Source organism: Pyricularia oryzae, chromosome 5 (assembly GCF_000002495.2).
Source record: "Pyricularia oryzae 70-15 chromosome 5, whole genome shotgun sequence".
Classification (NCBI taxonomy): domain Eukaryota; kingdom Fungi; phylum Ascomycota; class Sordariomycetes; order Magnaporthales; family Pyriculariaceae; genus Pyricularia; species Pyricularia oryzae.
The window spans coordinates 4019745-4037124 of record NC_017852.1 but is presented as its reverse complement, the minus strand read 5'-3'; the positions used below and the strand labels follow the sequence as shown (position 1 = coordinate 4037124).

Below are 17380 nucleotides of genomic sequence, written 5' to 3'. Positions count from 1 at the left end.
TCAGAGGAAAGAAGGAAAGGGGGGGAAAATGAGAGAACAACAAATATCGATAGGTCGAGGGGTGCCGGGGAGGAAGCTTGCACGGACCCGTTATAAATGCCCAGCAAAACAACAAAATAACCCAAAAAAAAGAATAAAAGGGCCAAGCCTCGCAGCGCAAGCCAGTGATGCGATTGGCGAAGTCTCGTAGACGTTTCTAACTCCCCGCACGGCCTGGTCTAGACTAGACTTTTTGGGAACCGGATTCAGAAATGTCTGCAGATTATCCTAGTCTCGACACTTTTTCTTCTTGTCTTCTTTTCTTCGTCTCCTTTTGTTCCTGTCCCTTCTCTCATTGGTCGGTTTTCTGGGCGCCGTGAAAAGAGACCCCCATTTTCTATTGCTGTCAGCCAATGAATGTCTTGACTACGTAACAATCCTACAGATGTTCTTTGGGGGGTTTTGAACATTGCTTCTTCGACTGATAGGTATCCAATGAGGACGGCTTGGGTCGTCATAGGCCTCTGTTTAGGACAACTAGTTCCGTACCGCCTGTCAAGCAAAAAAAGAACGCCCTACGGAGTATTGACAAAATAGGAAGCGCCAAGTAGCCGGGGCTCGTGGTAGCTTGTGTCACACTAGTGAAATAGCGTGCTTTTTTTATGCCACGAAAAGACTTTGCATTCCCATTCTGTAATAGTAAATGCATGTGGCAAGATATAGGCGTGCACAAAAGAAGAGCAAGCCAAGTCAAAACAAGGTTCGAAAGACTCTTCAGTGGCCCTCTGGGCTAGTTTAGTACTGGTTCTAAGACTAGGAGAGCATAGCCAAGACGTACCTAGAATACCCATGTATCAAACATTCAGGAGCTTTAGTTCCGTCGTTTTTCAACCTCCATCATCACCACCATTGTCCAGGCCAGCAGGGGATCCAATTTTGAAGGAGTATCATCTGGCAATCGCCTTTTTGTATTTCCCACACTGCCTTTTTGTCTCTCCACCTCTTGAAAGTCAAGAAAAATATGTTGTTGGTATGCAAATCATTATATGCTTAAAAGTTGGGGTTGCACTCGTTCTGCAAGTCCCATAATATAAAAATAAGAAGGGGGGGTTAAAAGAAAATCCAGTACCTTTCCCGAATCTAAGCCATCTCAAAGATGCAAATGCTGCTTGAACAATGAACCTGTTTCCACCTGTGATATAGTCCCACCATAAAGAATGAAAAGGAAGAAGAAGAAAAAAATAAAACGCTTCAACCCTTGATTTTTTTTAACTCCTGCGTATTCTCTTCCTCTTCCCGGCTCTGCCACTACCACCACCCCCATCATCGTCGTATTCGTCATCGCTGTACTGATCTCTGGACCCGCTGGGACCACCACCACCTCCTCCACCGCCCTTCTCGTTCCCCTTCTTGATGCTGATAAGGCATCCTTGCTCCTTGAGCTTCCTAGTGAGCGGGGTGCTGGCCTGCATGCCGGGAAAGTCCTTTGCGTTGTAGACGACCAGCACGTCGCTCATGGCGGTCGCGGCAATGGGCGTCCGTAGCCCCTGGCGCATGTCGGCGGGGTTGATGACGACGAGGGAGAACTTGAGGCGAAACGAGCCGGGCGTCCGGCAGCTCAAGTCCGGGAAGCAAAAGAAGCAGCCGTCCTCGCCGTTCTCGTCCTTGCCGACAAAGGGCGACGCCACCAGCGTCCCCATCAACCGCCGCTGCTGCCGGTAGTCCTCGGGCATGGCCGAGTTGTCCTCCTCGCCCGTCTCGTTGTAGATGGAGCAGTGCACGACGCTGAAGGGGTGCCGGAGCCGCTGCTGCATCTGATCCGGGGTGGCGGACGGGTCGTCGATGGTCATCTGCACGATGGGCGGCGGGTCGATGACGCGGCGGTCGCGCTCGCCAAATCCGCACGACCGCGCCGCCACGGGCTGCTGCCGGACGTGGAGGTGGTACTCTGACGTCGAGAATGACGGCGACGGACTCGGCATGGCCGCCGGGGGCAGGACGGACCTGGGTGATGCCAGGCTGGCCAGGCTGGCGCTCGATGCCCTGGCCGTGTTGCTGTTGTTGATGCTCTTGTCGTCCTGGTCGTCCTGGTCGCCGCTCGAGAGGAGGTTGTGGATGCTCATCTGTTTCATCTCCTGCTTGGGCGATACGCTGCTGCTGGTGCTGCTGCTCTGGTCGAGTCCGGACTGCTTCGGACCTTTTCCGAAGCTGTAGTCGACCGGCGGACTGGCAGAGTACTGCTGCCTTGATGGTCGGCGCTGCGGCTGCTCATGCTGGTACGGTATTATCTGCGGGAAGCGGTCAATTCCGGGCTGCTGTGGATGCTGAGGAGACGACGGATTCGACGGCCGCCGGGGTCCTGGTGCTGTCGTAGGTGAGTGCTGTAAAAGTTGCCTTTGAGGAGGGGCAGCACCAGCACCAGCACCAGCGCCAGCAGGAGGTGTCGGTGGAGGTGGTGGAGCTATACGAGGATGCCTGCCGTTGGGGGAGTAGGTTGCTGGGATGAGCTTCCCCATAAGCCCTCCCTTGATAGGGGGAGGCCGTGCTCCATCCCTCGCTGGCGGCATCCCGACCGACTGGTTAAAATGCACGGGCATACTCGGCGGACGCACAACGCTCTTCCCCGACCCCGAGTACTGATGCGCAGCCCCATACGCTTTGGATGCCTCGGCGCCCGAGACATCTTCTGATCAATCGCTGGCTGCGGAGCTGGGCTCCGGAGAACGTCGAAAGTCGAACCACCTCGGATGCTGCGGGAGAACCGTATGGTTCACGGGTGATGCCGGCGTCGCATAATCTGCGCCGTATGGCCGTTGCGGTCGGCTGCTGCTATATGGCGGGCCACGGCTCAAGGGCGAAGTAGGGGCGTAGTGATGGCTATGGTGATAGGAGGGCGATGAAAAGGCCAGAGTAGATGAGCCGCCCGCACTTGATGCGGACAAGCTGGTTGGTGGAGGGAGTGGTGCCGTTTCGTGCTGTCGCGGGATCTGTGGTCCTTGGTGCTGCTGATTGCGAAACGCTGGGTGGTTTTGGTAGTAGTGATAACCCGTGTTTCTTTGCTGGTCCGGTGCTTCTTGAGGCCATCCACCTCCTGACCTCGCCATCGTGTCAGGCACGGAAGAAAATCGATGGTGATGGTGATACTGAGAGGAAGATGAATCAACTGCGGCGGACATTAGGGAAGGAAAAAGATTGAACAACAAAAAAATTAGAATAAGAACAGCAAAAAGACAAGAGAAAAGCAAAAAGGTGCCAACAACGAGGCTGGCGCCCGAGTTGTTGTTGACAAGTTTAAAAAAAATAAAATAAAAAAGACCGATTTCCTTGTGTGCAACGTTAGATATCGGGGCCCCGGGTCTCTGTAGCCGAACAGGTTCGTGTCTCGGCTAGCGGAAAGGGAAAAAGAATCAATGTGTTTGCTAGGTAATCCTTTGTATGTAATGTACTTACAGGGCCTTTTCTTCCTTTTGGACCAGGGTGCGTGCAGGGCGAAAATGCTGGCTGCTCACTGCTTGTCTCTGGTATCGGAACGGGCACCGAATATGACTGGCCAGCTAATAGTCGAAGGGTGGGCACCCAGCACTTCGTGCAGCTTCCCGTCACCGGCCGAGCAGGAAAAAAAAATACGTCGGGCCAGTTGAAAGGAGAAGAGAGATGGTAAGAAGAAAAAGAAGAGTGAGAACCAAAAAAGCAATTATGTGGCAGCACAATGATCAAGGTATTCTTGTGACACCTTTTGAGCGTCCGTTTTCTGTTGCTTTTTTTTTCTTCCCTCTTGCACCGTGTCCTTGAACAAAAGCAAAGAAGCTAGCTAGCCTTCGGTATTTTTCTCGCTTTATGATTGGAATCCCCAACGAACATGTAGCGGGAAAGCAAACAAACACTGTGGTGTGGGGCTGTGATGTTTGCGTTTCTTTTCCTTTTATTTCTTTTTTCCTCTTTTTTTTTGTTAATTTTCGTGATGTGCGGTGATGAGTGCTCTTCGGGTGGTATGTTAATTTCGTCAAGAGCTGCAGCTGTCTGAATTTGGGTGTGGGTGCTCTTGGTGTGATGCGGGTGTCCGTGGTGTAATTCAGGTAGTAGTAGTCTAGCTGCATTCCTCGATGTGGGATGAAGTCGACATATGTATACCTAGGCTTGCTAAGCAAGGTAGGCTTGTATGATGAAGACCATCAAGTGATCAACCAAGTTAATTCCTCTCCGATCGCTTGCCGCAGACTGTTGGGCTCCCGGGTTATTTCCAACTCGCCATGGATTGGTTCTAGCTGACGGGACGTTGTAAGAGGTTGATAGAGAGATGCAATAGGAGGCCACATATATGTCTATGAGCAAGGTAAGAAAAAAGTCAGGAAACTTGATGTCTAATCATGACCCTGTGAAGGTGGAATCCGTAAGTATGGACATCAGCTAAGATACGGCTTGTCGACGATAGCACAACCAAACCCCAAACTGTAAACCGCACGCAAATTAAATTCTTTTGGTACGTCTACCGGTAGGTACTTTTGCTGACTTGACAGGGAAAGACGTACCTCAGCTCGCCAGTCCTTCAGAATCTGCCGGTTCCCCAGTCAGGCAAGGATGCAACGCTTTCCGAACCATAATTAGTAGACACATGGACATTTGGCAGATCCGGGAAGAATTAAGAGAAAAAAAAACACACACACACAAATCACAAATACCAAGACCCACCCCCGACAAAAAAACATATGGCAGATAGAGGCCGTAAGCAGTGGCTTTTAGAGCCTGTGCGCAAGGTGTGTTGACATGGACCAGTACAGGTCATGCTGCAGGCAGGGGATTTGGGGGGAGGGGACTCTTGGGTAGCGCCCCTTGTAATGCTTTGAGCGGGGGTTGCCACACATAAGGAGAAGCAAGACAAACCGTAGGGCCCAAGGGCCATCCGGGCGAACAATACTGTACTGTACAGCAGCCCATCACAACGCACATGTACGAAGAATCAGTTGGGGGAGTACTCACTCACACACAAAGACATTACAGTACTGTACTCCGTATACACTTACACTTGCACACACAAACACACAGATACACAGATTGTGCGTTATCTGCCGTACGACAAAACATGAGCCCAAAAACATCACAGAAATCACGGCTTCATGTTTGACAAACAGGATAACATTGGGCTGGAAAGGGTCGGAATGAATGGATGAATGTGATGTGATGCAGCCCATCAAACGACCAAGTTGTTGTAGCTCGTTAGGGAAAGGCCAAAAAGAAAAGTAGAACAAAATCACAAAGCAGGCCCTCTGTCTGATCCGAGACAAAGTTGAAAACAGGCGGGAAAAAAAAGAAAGTAAAAAACCATGGGATGGGAAAAAAGAGGGCGAACCATGCTTCTTCGCTTGGTTCCTGTGGGGGTGATATGGATGTCGTGTTGTGCATTGCAGAAGCAAACAACATTTTCTTCTTCTTTTCTTCCCACGAGCAGGGGCGGCCTTAAGCCTTACCGACCTGCTCTTGGTACTGGACAGACGAATGAATACCTTGTAGATGGGCAAGGGAAAGGTGTCCTTGCATGCTGTCAGTTATTGTCGTAAGCGACCGAAGAACCAGTAAATATGCAGGATAGTGGGGTTTGGATACCCTGGGATCCGTTTGGCTGCCGACGAGACGCAGAGCGGGAGAGAGAGAGAGAGAGGGAGGGAGGGAGACAAAAAAAAACATGGGGGCAGGTAGAGGAGAAGACAGTTTAACCACCAATGCACTGCTTGGTAGGTGTGGGAGGGATGCTGGCGTGCTCCTGCGGCCCCAGCATGAAACTGAAAGCAGATATCGGGCCCCCGTCGGGAGGCTCTCTAAAAACAGCCGGCGGCTCTTCAAAAGGTCTGACGTGATTCAACAATGACGAGACTTTGATGGATTGGCGGGCCCGTCCTTGTTCTGTTGACCGATAACTGAATTATTTTTTAAGGTCCTTTGTTGCCCTACTCCCGTTTTGGCCCCTTTCCTGAAATAGCCGGGCCGTGTACTGTTTGAATGACGGGATGGATACAATGTCGTTTTGATGACCGACATGGGGATAGCCGCTGGCCGATGTGGTGGAGAAAGGATTTACCTACACACGTCGGGTCGCTAACGTGACTGTTTGTCGCTTCTCGGACTATTTATCCATTTAGCACCGCCGCTCGGGTGGGCCCCACAGGAACGAACGCACCCACAATAATACATTCTTATCCCATACCCAAGTACGAAGGAATTTGCGGGCGCTTTTCACCGTCATCTCAATCCACTTTTGTTATAAAATATCAATACTATGGTAAAAAAAAAACAAAAAAAAACCTGGCCGTTGGACTCTGGTGTCTTCTACCATATGTTCTTTTACTTGTAACTGCAAACGAACCTCTGGAACATAGGTACCTCAATAACCCTCACCAACAAACGTGCCGATGCATTTTTCCCTGGTCTTCCATATGTATAAGACAGGTCGGCAGATATTAGGATACGAACAAATGAGACTGTCGATCTTTCTGACCTAACCCAGCTGGGGGAGGCTGGAGTCGGCTACGGACGAAAGCATCGTCTGATAATGTTATTGTCCTTCGGAAAGTCCGGCGCAGGGTATCATCCTCAATCGAGAGTGAGTCGTGGCTTTCGGGTCTGGCGACTACTACTGTAAATATATACCAGTATTATAGACTTTTTCTTATTCAACATAATACCCGTATTTTTATTTCTTTGTCTCTCTCTCCCTTTTTCCTTGTGCTCCCCAACCTTTTCCCCTAGAAAGCTGTAACATTTCGTCCCGAACAGTGGCTCCTCCCCGAGCTACTTGAACGGAATTTGCCCAATCATACCCCTCAATGCAGAAACAGGGGACCGGGTTTTACACGGCAAGGGAAAGGGCGCGCGCGGACGGATGGCAGTTTGGGGGGGGGGGGGGGGGGGCAGCACAAGCATTGGATGATGTGACCCCAATTCCGGGTTTTCTCAACCTTTCAGGCGGGGCTCACGGCCTACGCCAGCCCACGCGGCCCCCCTTCAGCTTTCAGCCAGCCAGAGCAAAGCTTGCCCTGTCTCTCTGCGTGCGGGTGGATGATTTTCATGGAGGGTTGGAGGGCATTAGGTAGTGTATGTACCGTAGCGTGCTGCACTTTACTGTACTAGGCTAGGTGTATGCGCAGGTTTTAGGTCGTACTGTACTACTTTAACTACTGGCTATAGGGGATTCGCCCAGACAGACGTGAGATAGGTACGTGGTACAAATCTACATACCCACCACATACATATGTACATACTACTGTACCCCTTCCTCGACGCAAACCACAATGCTCTCCTGTTTATGACATCTGCATCGCCGCAACACGCGCCGGTTTAGGTACAAAGCTTGGCGATATATGCGCTGCGTCGATATTGCATGTCAGCTGAAGTTTTAAATGGTCGATGCGGTCTGTCACCAATGAATAATTGCCAGAAAGTAAAAAGCAATTCACAGGGCCCCGGACCCTGGGTTTGAGTCTTTGTTACCTAGAATACGTCACCCCAAGATGGCATTGATCGACCCTTTTTCTCTTTTCAACCTAGTGTTAGACCCAAATTCCTATCCGTACCGCAGACCAAAGGGGCTTCCCGTCCGTCACCCTTGCGCAGCTGGACATTTTTGTTGGGCTAAAATGTGACGACTAAAAATCGAAAGAAACCAACTTGACCTAAGATCACGAGATCAAGTAATGATTCCATCATTGAGGAGCCTATTCATGCACTTCCTACCTACCTAGATAGGTAAAGGTACCTACCTACCCAACACGCTTGTGCATGTAGAGGTATTCATACAACAGGGATGCCGGTTGTTCAATCTTTCCCGATTCGGTCTCTCCTTCTTTATACAGAGACCTCCTACCATAACTACCTGGGGAGTTGTAAGGTAGGTACCCCCCAGGTACACGGAGGAGGGTGCTCCGCTGAGACATTGATGACAATAAAAGCTCCACTATACTGTAATGCACAGACCTGGCGCTCCTCGAGCACTATTTCTTCTTCCGACAAGGTTTGTGTTGCTTTTTGCCCACCCCGTTGCTTCTCGGTAATAACCTAAGTTTATCAGTCGAACCCACAAAGCACTCGAGAATAAAAACAGCATAGATCGGCATCACGCCTTGCACGCCCAGCAAAGCCGCGCTCTCTCGAAATCACACACACACACACACACACACATTCATCAGTAGGTTCGAAGCGAGAATCCATGTCGGACTGGTTCGTCCACACATCTCCCGCCGGGCATGGGGCATGGGTTCCAGGATTTGACTCCCTCAACACCCTTATGTTTCTGCTTTTTGTATTTGTAAAAAAAAAAACCACGCAACAATACCGGTACAATAATTACACACAGTACTATTTTGTTTTCCTTTCCCCCGGAGGCGCCGCCCCCTCCTTCAGCATCGTTCGCCATACCGTCATAGTTACGTTGTTTAATTCTCATAAAAAAACAAATTGTTGTTGATTCACGCCGCCAAGCCGCACGCGTTCGATGGCTGAGCGCGCGACAGAAACAGTCCAAAATTGCTCAGATTTCGGACCGTGGCGCCGTTCTATGGATCACAGCTTGGCCACATTTGAACCCTGGTTCTTTCGGATACGCATACGCTTTTGCTCCCATGGTGTTGAAGGTGAGGCAATCAATCACATGCAGCTGCGAGTGCAGTCGGTTTGAAAATGACACGGTAAATCTCAATCCTTTTTTTTTTTTTTTGTACTTGGGCCAGGTAGAGGGATGTCTAACAATACTTACCTCACCACTGTTTCCATCTGCCCAATCCTGTTCTTTTTCTCCTTTCTTTCCCCCCTTTCGCTTCCCTCGAAGCAATGCATGAACAACACCTATTGGCCTATCAAACACGGTCTTCAGCAATTGGTTAGCAAATCGAGAGGTATCCGTGAGGTAAAGAAAAGGGACAGTGTCTGAGGTGGATGGTGGCCGGGTCGGGGGTTGGTTGATGGTGTGGTCGCCCGTCGGAACGCGGGTTAGCGCCTGTTCCCTTTTGATTGCTTCGCTGGCAACGGGATTGCTGCAATGGAACCTCGCCTAGGCTAGCCTGAGAGGGCCGCGATTTTGGATGCAGCCGCCATTGGGTGAACCCGAATCTGAGCGGGCGGATAAGCGGAGAGCGTAGCCCTTCGATGACACCATACTCGGATGCACTCTGCGCATCCGTACCACAAACGGCAAACCTGGACTTCGACAAGAGCTTATTCAATAATTACAGCCGTAATGGTTGCATGGGTTGGAGAAGAGAAGAAAATTAAAAAAAAAGAAATCACCGAGACATTTCTGACTTGTCGGTGACTGAAGAAGCCCAACCTTCAAGCTTTTAGATATGTACTGTACAGTACAAGATGCATCAATCTTCTCCTGGTTTGCCTATCATCCTTCACACGCCACGTCAACCAACATTCTGCCGAGTCTTCGGCTATTTTTTTATTTTATTTTTTTCTCTTTTCCCGCGTCGATTCCTTGCGGCCATGTCAGATTTGAAACTACGGTTAATGCTGGAAGAGCTGCTATCCAGCTCAGCCGCTGGCTGGCATTAATTCATCGTCAACTTGTCAATCCCATTCATATCCATGCCGCCGTCTCGCAATTAATGAAGACAGGCGGTGACTTATTCTAAACCATCCTTGTATTGTGGAATCTAATCCTCGCTCAAAAGCTCTGCAGCCGTACCCGACCAGCGATGTCTCTGGGGCTGCCTGTTGCATATTGTCACATATGCACGGAAGTGCATCTTCATCTTCATCTTCCATCCAATACTATAGGGATCAGAGCACGGCATGGCGCTTCTGCATGCGATCAACCTTTCAGGTGCTACTCAATCACTGCCAGGTAAATCAAAGAGACCGGATGAAAAGCGTCCGCGACCACGCGATCAAGACAATCGGGTCGGTTCTAATACCTACCTCCAACGTTAGAGTACAAACCTGCCTTTGCTGCCCTATGCAGGGTGCAAGTTCAGTTCGTCCAGAGTTGTGAAGCCACGTCCACCAACCTTGTCGTCTTATGAACAAGAAGAAGAATAAGAACAAAATGTTCCATCAAGTGGGGACCTACTTACAGCCCGACACACACAAGCACAGTCTAATGTCCAGTGTCTACGATAATATTCACCCGCCTCGCATCGGCAGCCAGCCAGACCAGCCTTGGTCGATGGATGCATCGCATCGATGTCGTCGGCAAGTATCCAAACAGGCTACAACCTTGCTGTACTCCCACCTCCCACCTTTACTCGCTTCGGCGAAGTTCCATTGGTGAAATACAAGACCCCCAGTAACACTCCATTTGCGCCAAGCACTTGTGGTTTTTTTGCCTTTCGCCAATCTAAACAGAAACTGGTAACACTTGGAACCAGGAACCAGGGAAAAAAAACCACTCAAAACGAAGGGCGCTCCTCAATATCGAAGTCGACCAATACGACCTCTCCTATTTTTGCAGTCTGCATGCAACACGGGGTATTTATCCTATTTAAGCGAGTTTCTATCCCGATCCAAGCCGCCCCTTCTGGGCCCCCTCCTTGCGGATTCTCCGCCTATTCCATAAACGGGCGACAAATCAAGCCAGCCGACCCCGTCCCTTTCGCAGCCTCTTCTTTTTCGGGTTGCTATTCTTGCGGGAAGAAGATGGAGGGAGGGAGGGTGGACTGGTTATGCAGGTGGGAAAGGGGTTCTTGATGTTTGTTTGTTTCCGGGTTTTCGGTTTTCGGTTTTGGTTTTTCTTTTATCATATTCTTTTCTTTGGACCCAAAAAAAGGAAAAAAAAAGAATGATCAACATCGGGGGATCTAGAGAGAGAAAAAAGCAGACGAGGGAGAACGCAACGTGCCCCCGATCCCAATCCCCACCCGCTTCCAATATCGATCAACGATGAGTGCCGCGTAGCGTGTTGTGTGACGATCGTACTAATCATCGGATTGCCTTTTTTTTTGTTTTCTCGGTCCACATGGATTGATGCTGCTTTGGGCTTGGGTCGCCGCCTTGGCTTTGCTACTTTGACTTGCCTATCTTGAACGAAGAAACCCGCTTGCTGCTATTTTTTGTTCAGATAGTCACAGATCCAGAAGTGGCGCACCCCCCACTGCAAGTTTCCAGCCCGGATTTTGAAACGTATTCCATTCTTGACATAACATTGAGTCTTTTTTTTTCTTTACCCGAGGGGGTCTCTCATCGGTTCCCAGATAAAACCACCCTTACTGGTCAAGCTTGAGCTTCCCAATACGATCAAGATAAAGAACAAAAAGGCGCCGGGTGAAAGCCAAGGCGAAAAAAGGCAAGCCACGCCCACTTCTTTGCCTATATCCAGAAAGCTCCTCGCGCCTCTCATGCTCCCTGTCCCCCTGTTGTCTTTCTCGGCACCGAAAAGCTCTCTTTTGTTGGTGGCAATACTACCAGGCTCTTGGGTTTTCCCCAGGATGATGACACAGCAACGAGAAAAAAAGATACACCCCCGGGGACTGTCAACTGTAGGGTGCTGACTATTCTATCTACATGTGACGTCTGCATCTCCAAATGTGTGTTGGTGATCCGTTCTCCGCACAAGACCAGCGCGGCTCACTGCAGGTATCATTGCCGTCTCGCAAAATGTGCTTCCCTTGGCCTCTTTATTTCTTATTGGAATCCTGCCGGCGAGCTCCGGGTGAGGAGGAGGAGGAGGAGGAGGAGGAGAAGGGGGGAGGAACGGTAATTTTGGTCCCGTGTGTGTGTGTGTGTGTGTGTGTGTTTTTTTTTCCTTTTTTTTTGCACCATGGCTCTCGTCATATTCGCGTAGAGATTTGTTTTTTCGAAACCAGGAAAAGAGAAAAGTAGCACTCGGGGAACTTATCTGGCTCTTTTTTCCCTTTTTTTGTTCGTTCGGGTATAAGCCGTTCTCTTGGGCTCGCTTACACACACCCCCATCCCGTATCTTATGCAAAATTATGGAAGCGCCGGTTACCTGCAGGTGCTTTGAGGCTGCCTTCCCCGGAAGGCTCTCTGTATCTTGCGTCCGAGGTTTGTGCTGGTTCTGCTAGGGGTGGTAGGCAAATGGAAATTGCCCGTGTACATCCCATCCCGGCCATGCTAGCTAGCTATAGTCAGAAGTATCCTCTTGGCTGGGGTTGTGTGATGAAGTAAGTACTCAAGGGTACAGATAAGTAAGTGCTCCTAGTGCTGGGAGCTATGCAGTACTACCAAGTATGAGCTTGGTTACTGTAACACACAAATATCCCCATCACACAGCGGCACAGTTGCAGCTTAGTAAATCGCTTTCTAGAGGTATGGGAATATCTACAGGCCTTGATCACCCGATCCCGGGACGAGCAGTACTCGACCCCAAGCTCAGAGCCAAGTAACAGAAGGTACATAGGTATGTGATTGAGCTGGCCAGGCCCACGAAGCTAGGTAGCTACTAGTTCTAGTTTTAGCAGGTCGGTTTTGACGTTCATCAGGCAGGGAAGAACCTTGACAAGTTCCCACACTGCTCCTCCCTCTCTGACAAATCAGCACAAATCCATCTTCTCGGAAGCATATGCGAGGCCGGACTCTGCAAAATCCACTCAGGTTCATCTGTGACTTTCAAGTGTTGTAGACAAAAAATTCCCTCACACAAATGCAGCTTTTTGCATCTGTCCCCCCGACCAGCCCCTATTCTACCATCTGCCCCTGCAATTGTTTTTTTTTCTTTCTCCCGTACTCTGTGTCAATCTGACTCTATGCCCCCCGTACAGCCAATGGGCTGGGTAGCTGGGGAGATATATAAAATTCACGGTGGATTAGACTAGACTAGTTCTCAAAAGACTCGAATATGCCTGATCCGCCATGCTCTACAAAAGGGGTTCTCAAAATATCCAGATATTTGCCTTTAGCCTTGTAGCACGGATCTTGATAAAGCCCGGGTGGGCGCAGAACTCTGTGCGGCCACTGCCCACACAGCCCTCTGAGCTCAGGAGAGCCCCCAGGAACAAAGTCAGTTTTTGCATGGTTTCCCAAGTGATGATACAAGTCTCGGTCACCGAAGCAGCCAACTGCAGACCAAGGCATAGACCGGAACTTGATTGAGGTTTAGATAAACGACTCGATTATGGCGACTGATAGCAAAGGCTTAATAACATACTCCACGAGTGGTGCTTCTTGGAGGTGGTAAAATACTTGGCGAGGAGAGCACCCTGCATAATTGACACTTACTACTCTAATAATGAGATAACCATTCTCTGGCTTCACGTCGGCGTTGATTGAATCCATAGATAACCTAGCGTCCTTGCGCAGATGCTCCCTCAAGGCTGCGTGCACCTCTACTGCCTTCTGTTGTTCCACGGGTCCTGCCAGCACGTCGAGCGGCCCAAGGAGTTGTGAAGCCGAAAAGGGACTTCTTGAGGCGGCGCTCCCAGGGATGATATGGCATTGTCCAAGTACCCCGTCAATGGAACCAATACACCCCGTCCATTTCTGGTCTATGTTGGGGAAGCGTGATGTCTGATGACAATCTGAACCGCCTGAGTCTTCCGCTCGGATAGTCCATCAGCTTTTCAGTGCCATGTCGCTGTCATCACATATCAGAGGCAGCATCTAATGATTGACTAGAAATTATATATTCAAAAGGCCCTACAGGGCAGCTGATCGTCAGCTTTGAAGGGGGTATAGAACATGTTCCAAAACGATATATCTAGAATGAAGTTATAGGTAGAGATGCAACAAAGCGACTCTCAAACCTTGTCTGAAGCGCCCAAACCCGATGGCAAAACACGGTACCGAGCAGTTCAGACCTATCCCCTAATCTCGGGGCTAGTAGCGGTGCTTCTGTCGACAACCTGGTCGCTCTTGGTAGCTTCTTGCACAGGTTGATCCTGCTCCTGCTGATGATGCTGCGGCCCAGCAGCGACCCCAGAGCTAGAGGCAACCGCAGTATTGGCGTCCTTCTTCGAGTCCCCGTCTACACGACCACCAATGACGTAGCCCTTGACACCCTGATCAACCTCATCCAGCTTCATGTTGCGCATGAGCAGGGACAAGAGCACAATAGGCACGCACATGCAGACGGCAACTATGAGCATCTGGCGCATGCCGGCCTGGTAGGCGGCGTTGATGGCCATGCGTTCGGGGCTGCCCCACTCGAGCGCCATGGCAGTGTTAACGTTATTGAAGATCATGGTGGCGTTGGCGCGGCTCGCCTCGGGAAGTAGCTCTGTCAACGTTGCAGGGACGACCTTTGTCCATATGGCGCCCGAGATAGCACTGCCGACAGCGCCACCCAGCTCCAGCACCGTGAGCCACACAGCCGTGGCGATAGCCAGGTTCTGGTGCTTGGCTGTCGCTTGTACTCCAAGCTGCGTTGGCACGTTGAGCATTCCACCGCCGACGCCTATGCAGACCTGGGTGCCGATCAGGGCTGGCATGCCGGCGTTTTCGCTGCGGTAGTTAATCATGAGCGCAATACCGAGTAGGTACAGCAGGCTGCCCGCGGTGATGAAGTACTTGTAGTGCTTGGTGTACCTGATGGCCAAGCTGACCAGCACACTCATAACTGTGCTGGAGAATGAGAAGACCTGAGTTATACGCCCAGCCGTAGCTATGTCCATGCGGTGTACCACAAGTAGGTAAGAGTTGTAGTAGGGGAAGACCGAGAGGTAGAACACCATGAAATAGAAGAAGGCGATACCGCAGCCGGCGCAGAACGTCTTGCTCTTGAAGAGATAGAGCGGGATCAGCGGATGTGGGTTAATCCTGGCCGAGGCGCATTCCCAGAAACAAAAGGCAATCAAGGAAATGGCGCCAATAATGAGCATGGCAATTATGGACCCGTTGCCCCAGCCGCCTGTTTGGCGCGTAGCAATGGTCAGGGGGATCAAGAGCAGCGCGAAGCCGGCACTCAACAGCAGGATACCAAAGAGATCGACCGACTGAACCATCTTAATGAACGTTGTAGCGGGCCCCTGGCGCTTAATCGCTGAGATCCAATCTCCACGGTCGTCGAGCACACCCAGCTTCTTGGCCTTGCGCTGGTTGAGAAACAAGCTGATGGCAAAGGGCAGAAAAGCCACGGGGAGGATGATGGCCCACATTCCATATCCCCAACGCCAACGCCAGCTCCCCTGCTCGAGCATGCGCGCCGAGATTTCGGGTCCGACCCAGACCGTGACGAGGAACGGAATGTCCGGGAGCGAAGAGAACAGGGCACGCCACAGCAGGTTGCTCGTGTCGGCAATGAAGATCTGCTGCAGAATCTGAACACCCGTGCTTCCGGCCGAATAGAAGATCTGTGCCGAGGCGTACGAGTCGATACTGGTCGACGCCGCCTGCTGGATGAATCCAAGTACGAACAGCACGATGGAAAGGGTAAAGGCCTCAAGACGCCCCGTGACGTCGCTGACCTTGGACATGATGGGCTTCATGACAGCTGTTTATTTTACCGCGTGTTAGCAGGGCGTGAATATCACTTCACTCATACGCCCACTGGGGGGAACGACGGGCTTACCCAGGACCACACTCTGAACGACAGTGACAGTTGACAGCAGCGAGTGTGACTGGAACGAGCTGGTGGCAAAAGCACTGTACGAAAACGTTGTTTGCGCCTCCAAGGAAGTCGAGAAGGCCATCAAAAAGATGCTATCATTGTGGGAAACATGTTAGCGGGCGGCGTGGTAATAAAAAATAGATGCCATGAGTTTTGCCTTTGGCTTTGTCGCCGGCAAAAAAAAAAGACTTACCCAAGATATGCGACTATAAGACCCCATTTCGACCATGTCATGGACACGGCTTCCATCGCCTTGACTCCATCCTGCGTCTTGACAACTGCTGACTCCTCGTCCGACTGAACATGACGCTCCTCTGTCGCCGTCTGCTGCGGCGCCTCCTTAGTGTACGTCGGCGGAGGGCTTTCGTTGATGGTCGACATGTTTCCGACGCGCTCCCCTGGGCCGGGGACGAGCTGTAAATGATAGGTGTATATCTATTATATGGGCGAACCGTTTTCCCACCCCTCTCAGATAGGTGACCAGTCTTGAATGGACCGTCGGCTGGGTGCAACCAAAACAAAGCAGGAAATAGATCAGCAAAATAGATCAGCGACGTGAAAGCCTGCCTAGATATAATGAGGTAGGTGCTATGGATCGTGGCGGGTCTCGGCCGATCTTTTCAAGATGACATTTGACAGTCCGGGAAGGTATGGACGGTAGTATGCACAAAAGTGTACCGAGGATAGAAAGAGCAAAAGAAAGTTGCAAAGAACCAAATTTTGCGAAAACAAAAAAAATAAACACAAATTAAGCGCCTGTCCCTGGTGCGAAAGGTTAAATGTAACAAAAAGACTAGAAACAGGGCACTAGTGAGTTCTAGTAGCGTGCGTGTCGGTGAGCTATAGGATGCTGAGCAAAACCACACAATAAAACATGGAAGGTTGTAAAAACGCAAACAGGGAAACAAAAGCCCATCCCATCAAACAGCAGCCCGTCCAACATTTTTATCTCTCCAAGTGGTCTTTGGTCAAGGTCATATCATCACCCCATCTGATAATTTTTTTAGATTCCCACCCAACGGAGCCAATCATCAGCAGAGCCCCGCCTCCTGTACTACCTGCGCAAGGTAAAATCGAACCCAAAGGATCGACTGCACCAAGGTGGCCTAGGCTTGACGGGGAAGTGCATGCATCCTGTAAGCTCCCCCCATGCCAGGCTGAGTTGACTTGTTGGAGGGAAAAGGGTCGGGATGGCCGGTTTTGAAGGCCCGACAAGATGGAAACTATGTGGCGATGGCCACTTTTTTTTTTTTTTTTTTTGTCAGTACCACGTGCGGTAATTCATCTTTGCTGGGACTGCGTGTCTTGGCCAATGCTGTGGCGAGAAAAGACGAGAATTTTGGAGCTCTAACCCCGAACGTGAAGGGTAGCTCTCCATGTTCGGTTAGTATATATGGATACCGAACGCGTTCGTATACTGTACTACGGGAGTAACGGGACACACCTAGGGTTGATCCACTGCGCGGGTGGCTCAAAACCCCTTGCAACCATTCGTGTCCAACCCGCATCACGAGCGTACTTTTTCTCTATTTTTTTTCTTTCTCAATTTGCTCGGTGTGAGCTCAGGAGAAGACGGTGCTTCAAATTCAGGCCACTCGCCCCGCCACAGCCCTCTACATCTCTCACCTTGACACTGACCGTAGAGATCGACAGACGGAAGAAGCCGAGGACCTTCTGGTGCCATGATCAGAGTTTCTACTACGTTGTACGGAGTACTAAATTATTACCTCGTACAAATTGTACTAGCAACCTCCACTCCCCCACATTACCAACCAATTGAGCCGATGTCTAGCCGCTTATTGGCTGGCGATGGATGATCTGATAAAATAAGATAAGGGACCCAACTTGCCACCCTTCTTGGGAGAAAAGTCCGCGATTTTTCGGGTCGCTAGTCTACGTAGTACAGTACAT

The 17380-nt window shown here is 50.5% G+C and overlaps 6 protein-coding genes across 6 annotated transcripts; all 6 read right to left on the bottom strand.

Annotated features, from left to right (window-relative positions):
* Positions 1 to 1247: 1247 nt before the first annotated feature.
* On the bottom strand, positions 1248 to 2576 carry MGG_14719 (uncharacterized protein; the record flags this gene model as incomplete). Its single annotated transcript, XM_003718957.1, has 1 exon — positions 1248 to 2576. One exon carries the CDS (start codon positions 2574 to 2576, stop codon positions 1248 to 1250), a length of 1329 nt encoding a protein of 442 aa, XP_003719005.1.
* A 93-nt stretch (positions 2577 to 2669) lies between these two features.
* MGG_14718 (uncharacterized protein) lies at positions 2670 to 3083 on the bottom strand (the record flags this gene model as incomplete). The annotated part of the gene is made up of 1 exon (XM_003718956.1): positions 2670 to 3083. The coding sequence occupies one exon, from the start codon at positions 3081 to 3083 to the stop codon at positions 2670 to 2672; it is 414 nt and encodes a 137-aa protein (XP_003719004.1).
* Positions 3084 to 7730: 4647 nt separating this feature from the next.
* MGG_17527 (uncharacterized protein) lies at positions 7731 to 8178 on the bottom strand (the record flags this gene model as incomplete). The annotated part of the gene is made up of 3 exons (XM_003718955.1): positions 7731 to 7843; positions 7945 to 8025; positions 8148 to 8178. The coding sequence occupies 3 exons, from the start codon at positions 8176 to 8178 to the stop codon at positions 7731 to 7733; spliced, it is 225 nt and encodes a 74-aa protein (XP_003719003.1).
* A 1445-nt stretch (positions 8179 to 9623) lies between these two features.
* On the bottom strand, positions 9624 to 10145 carry MGG_17526 (uncharacterized protein; the record flags this gene model as incomplete). The annotated part of the gene is made up of 3 exons (XM_003718954.1): positions 9624 to 9681; positions 9910 to 9923; positions 10044 to 10145. The coding sequence occupies 3 exons, from the start codon at positions 10143 to 10145 to the stop codon at positions 9624 to 9626; spliced, it is 174 nt and encodes a 57-aa protein (XP_003719002.1).
* A 2652-nt stretch (positions 10146 to 12797) lies between these two features.
* MGG_17525 (uncharacterized protein) lies at positions 12798 to 13130 on the bottom strand (the record flags this gene model as incomplete). Its single annotated transcript, XM_003718953.1, has 2 exons — positions 12798 to 12895; positions 13073 to 13130. 2 exons carry the CDS (start codon positions 13128 to 13130, stop codon positions 12798 to 12800), a joined length of 156 nt encoding a protein of 51 aa, XP_003719001.1.
* Positions 13131 to 13721: 591 nt separating this feature from the next.
* MGG_00133 (siderophore iron transporter mirC) lies at positions 13722 to 15850 on the bottom strand (the record flags this gene model as incomplete). The annotated part of the gene is made up of 3 exons (XM_003718952.1): positions 13722 to 15352; positions 15431 to 15561; positions 15663 to 15850. The coding sequence occupies 3 exons, from the start codon at positions 15848 to 15850 to the stop codon at positions 13722 to 13724; spliced, it is 1950 nt and encodes a 649-aa protein (XP_003719000.1).
* Between the last annotated feature and the right edge of the window lie 1530 nt (positions 15851 to 17380).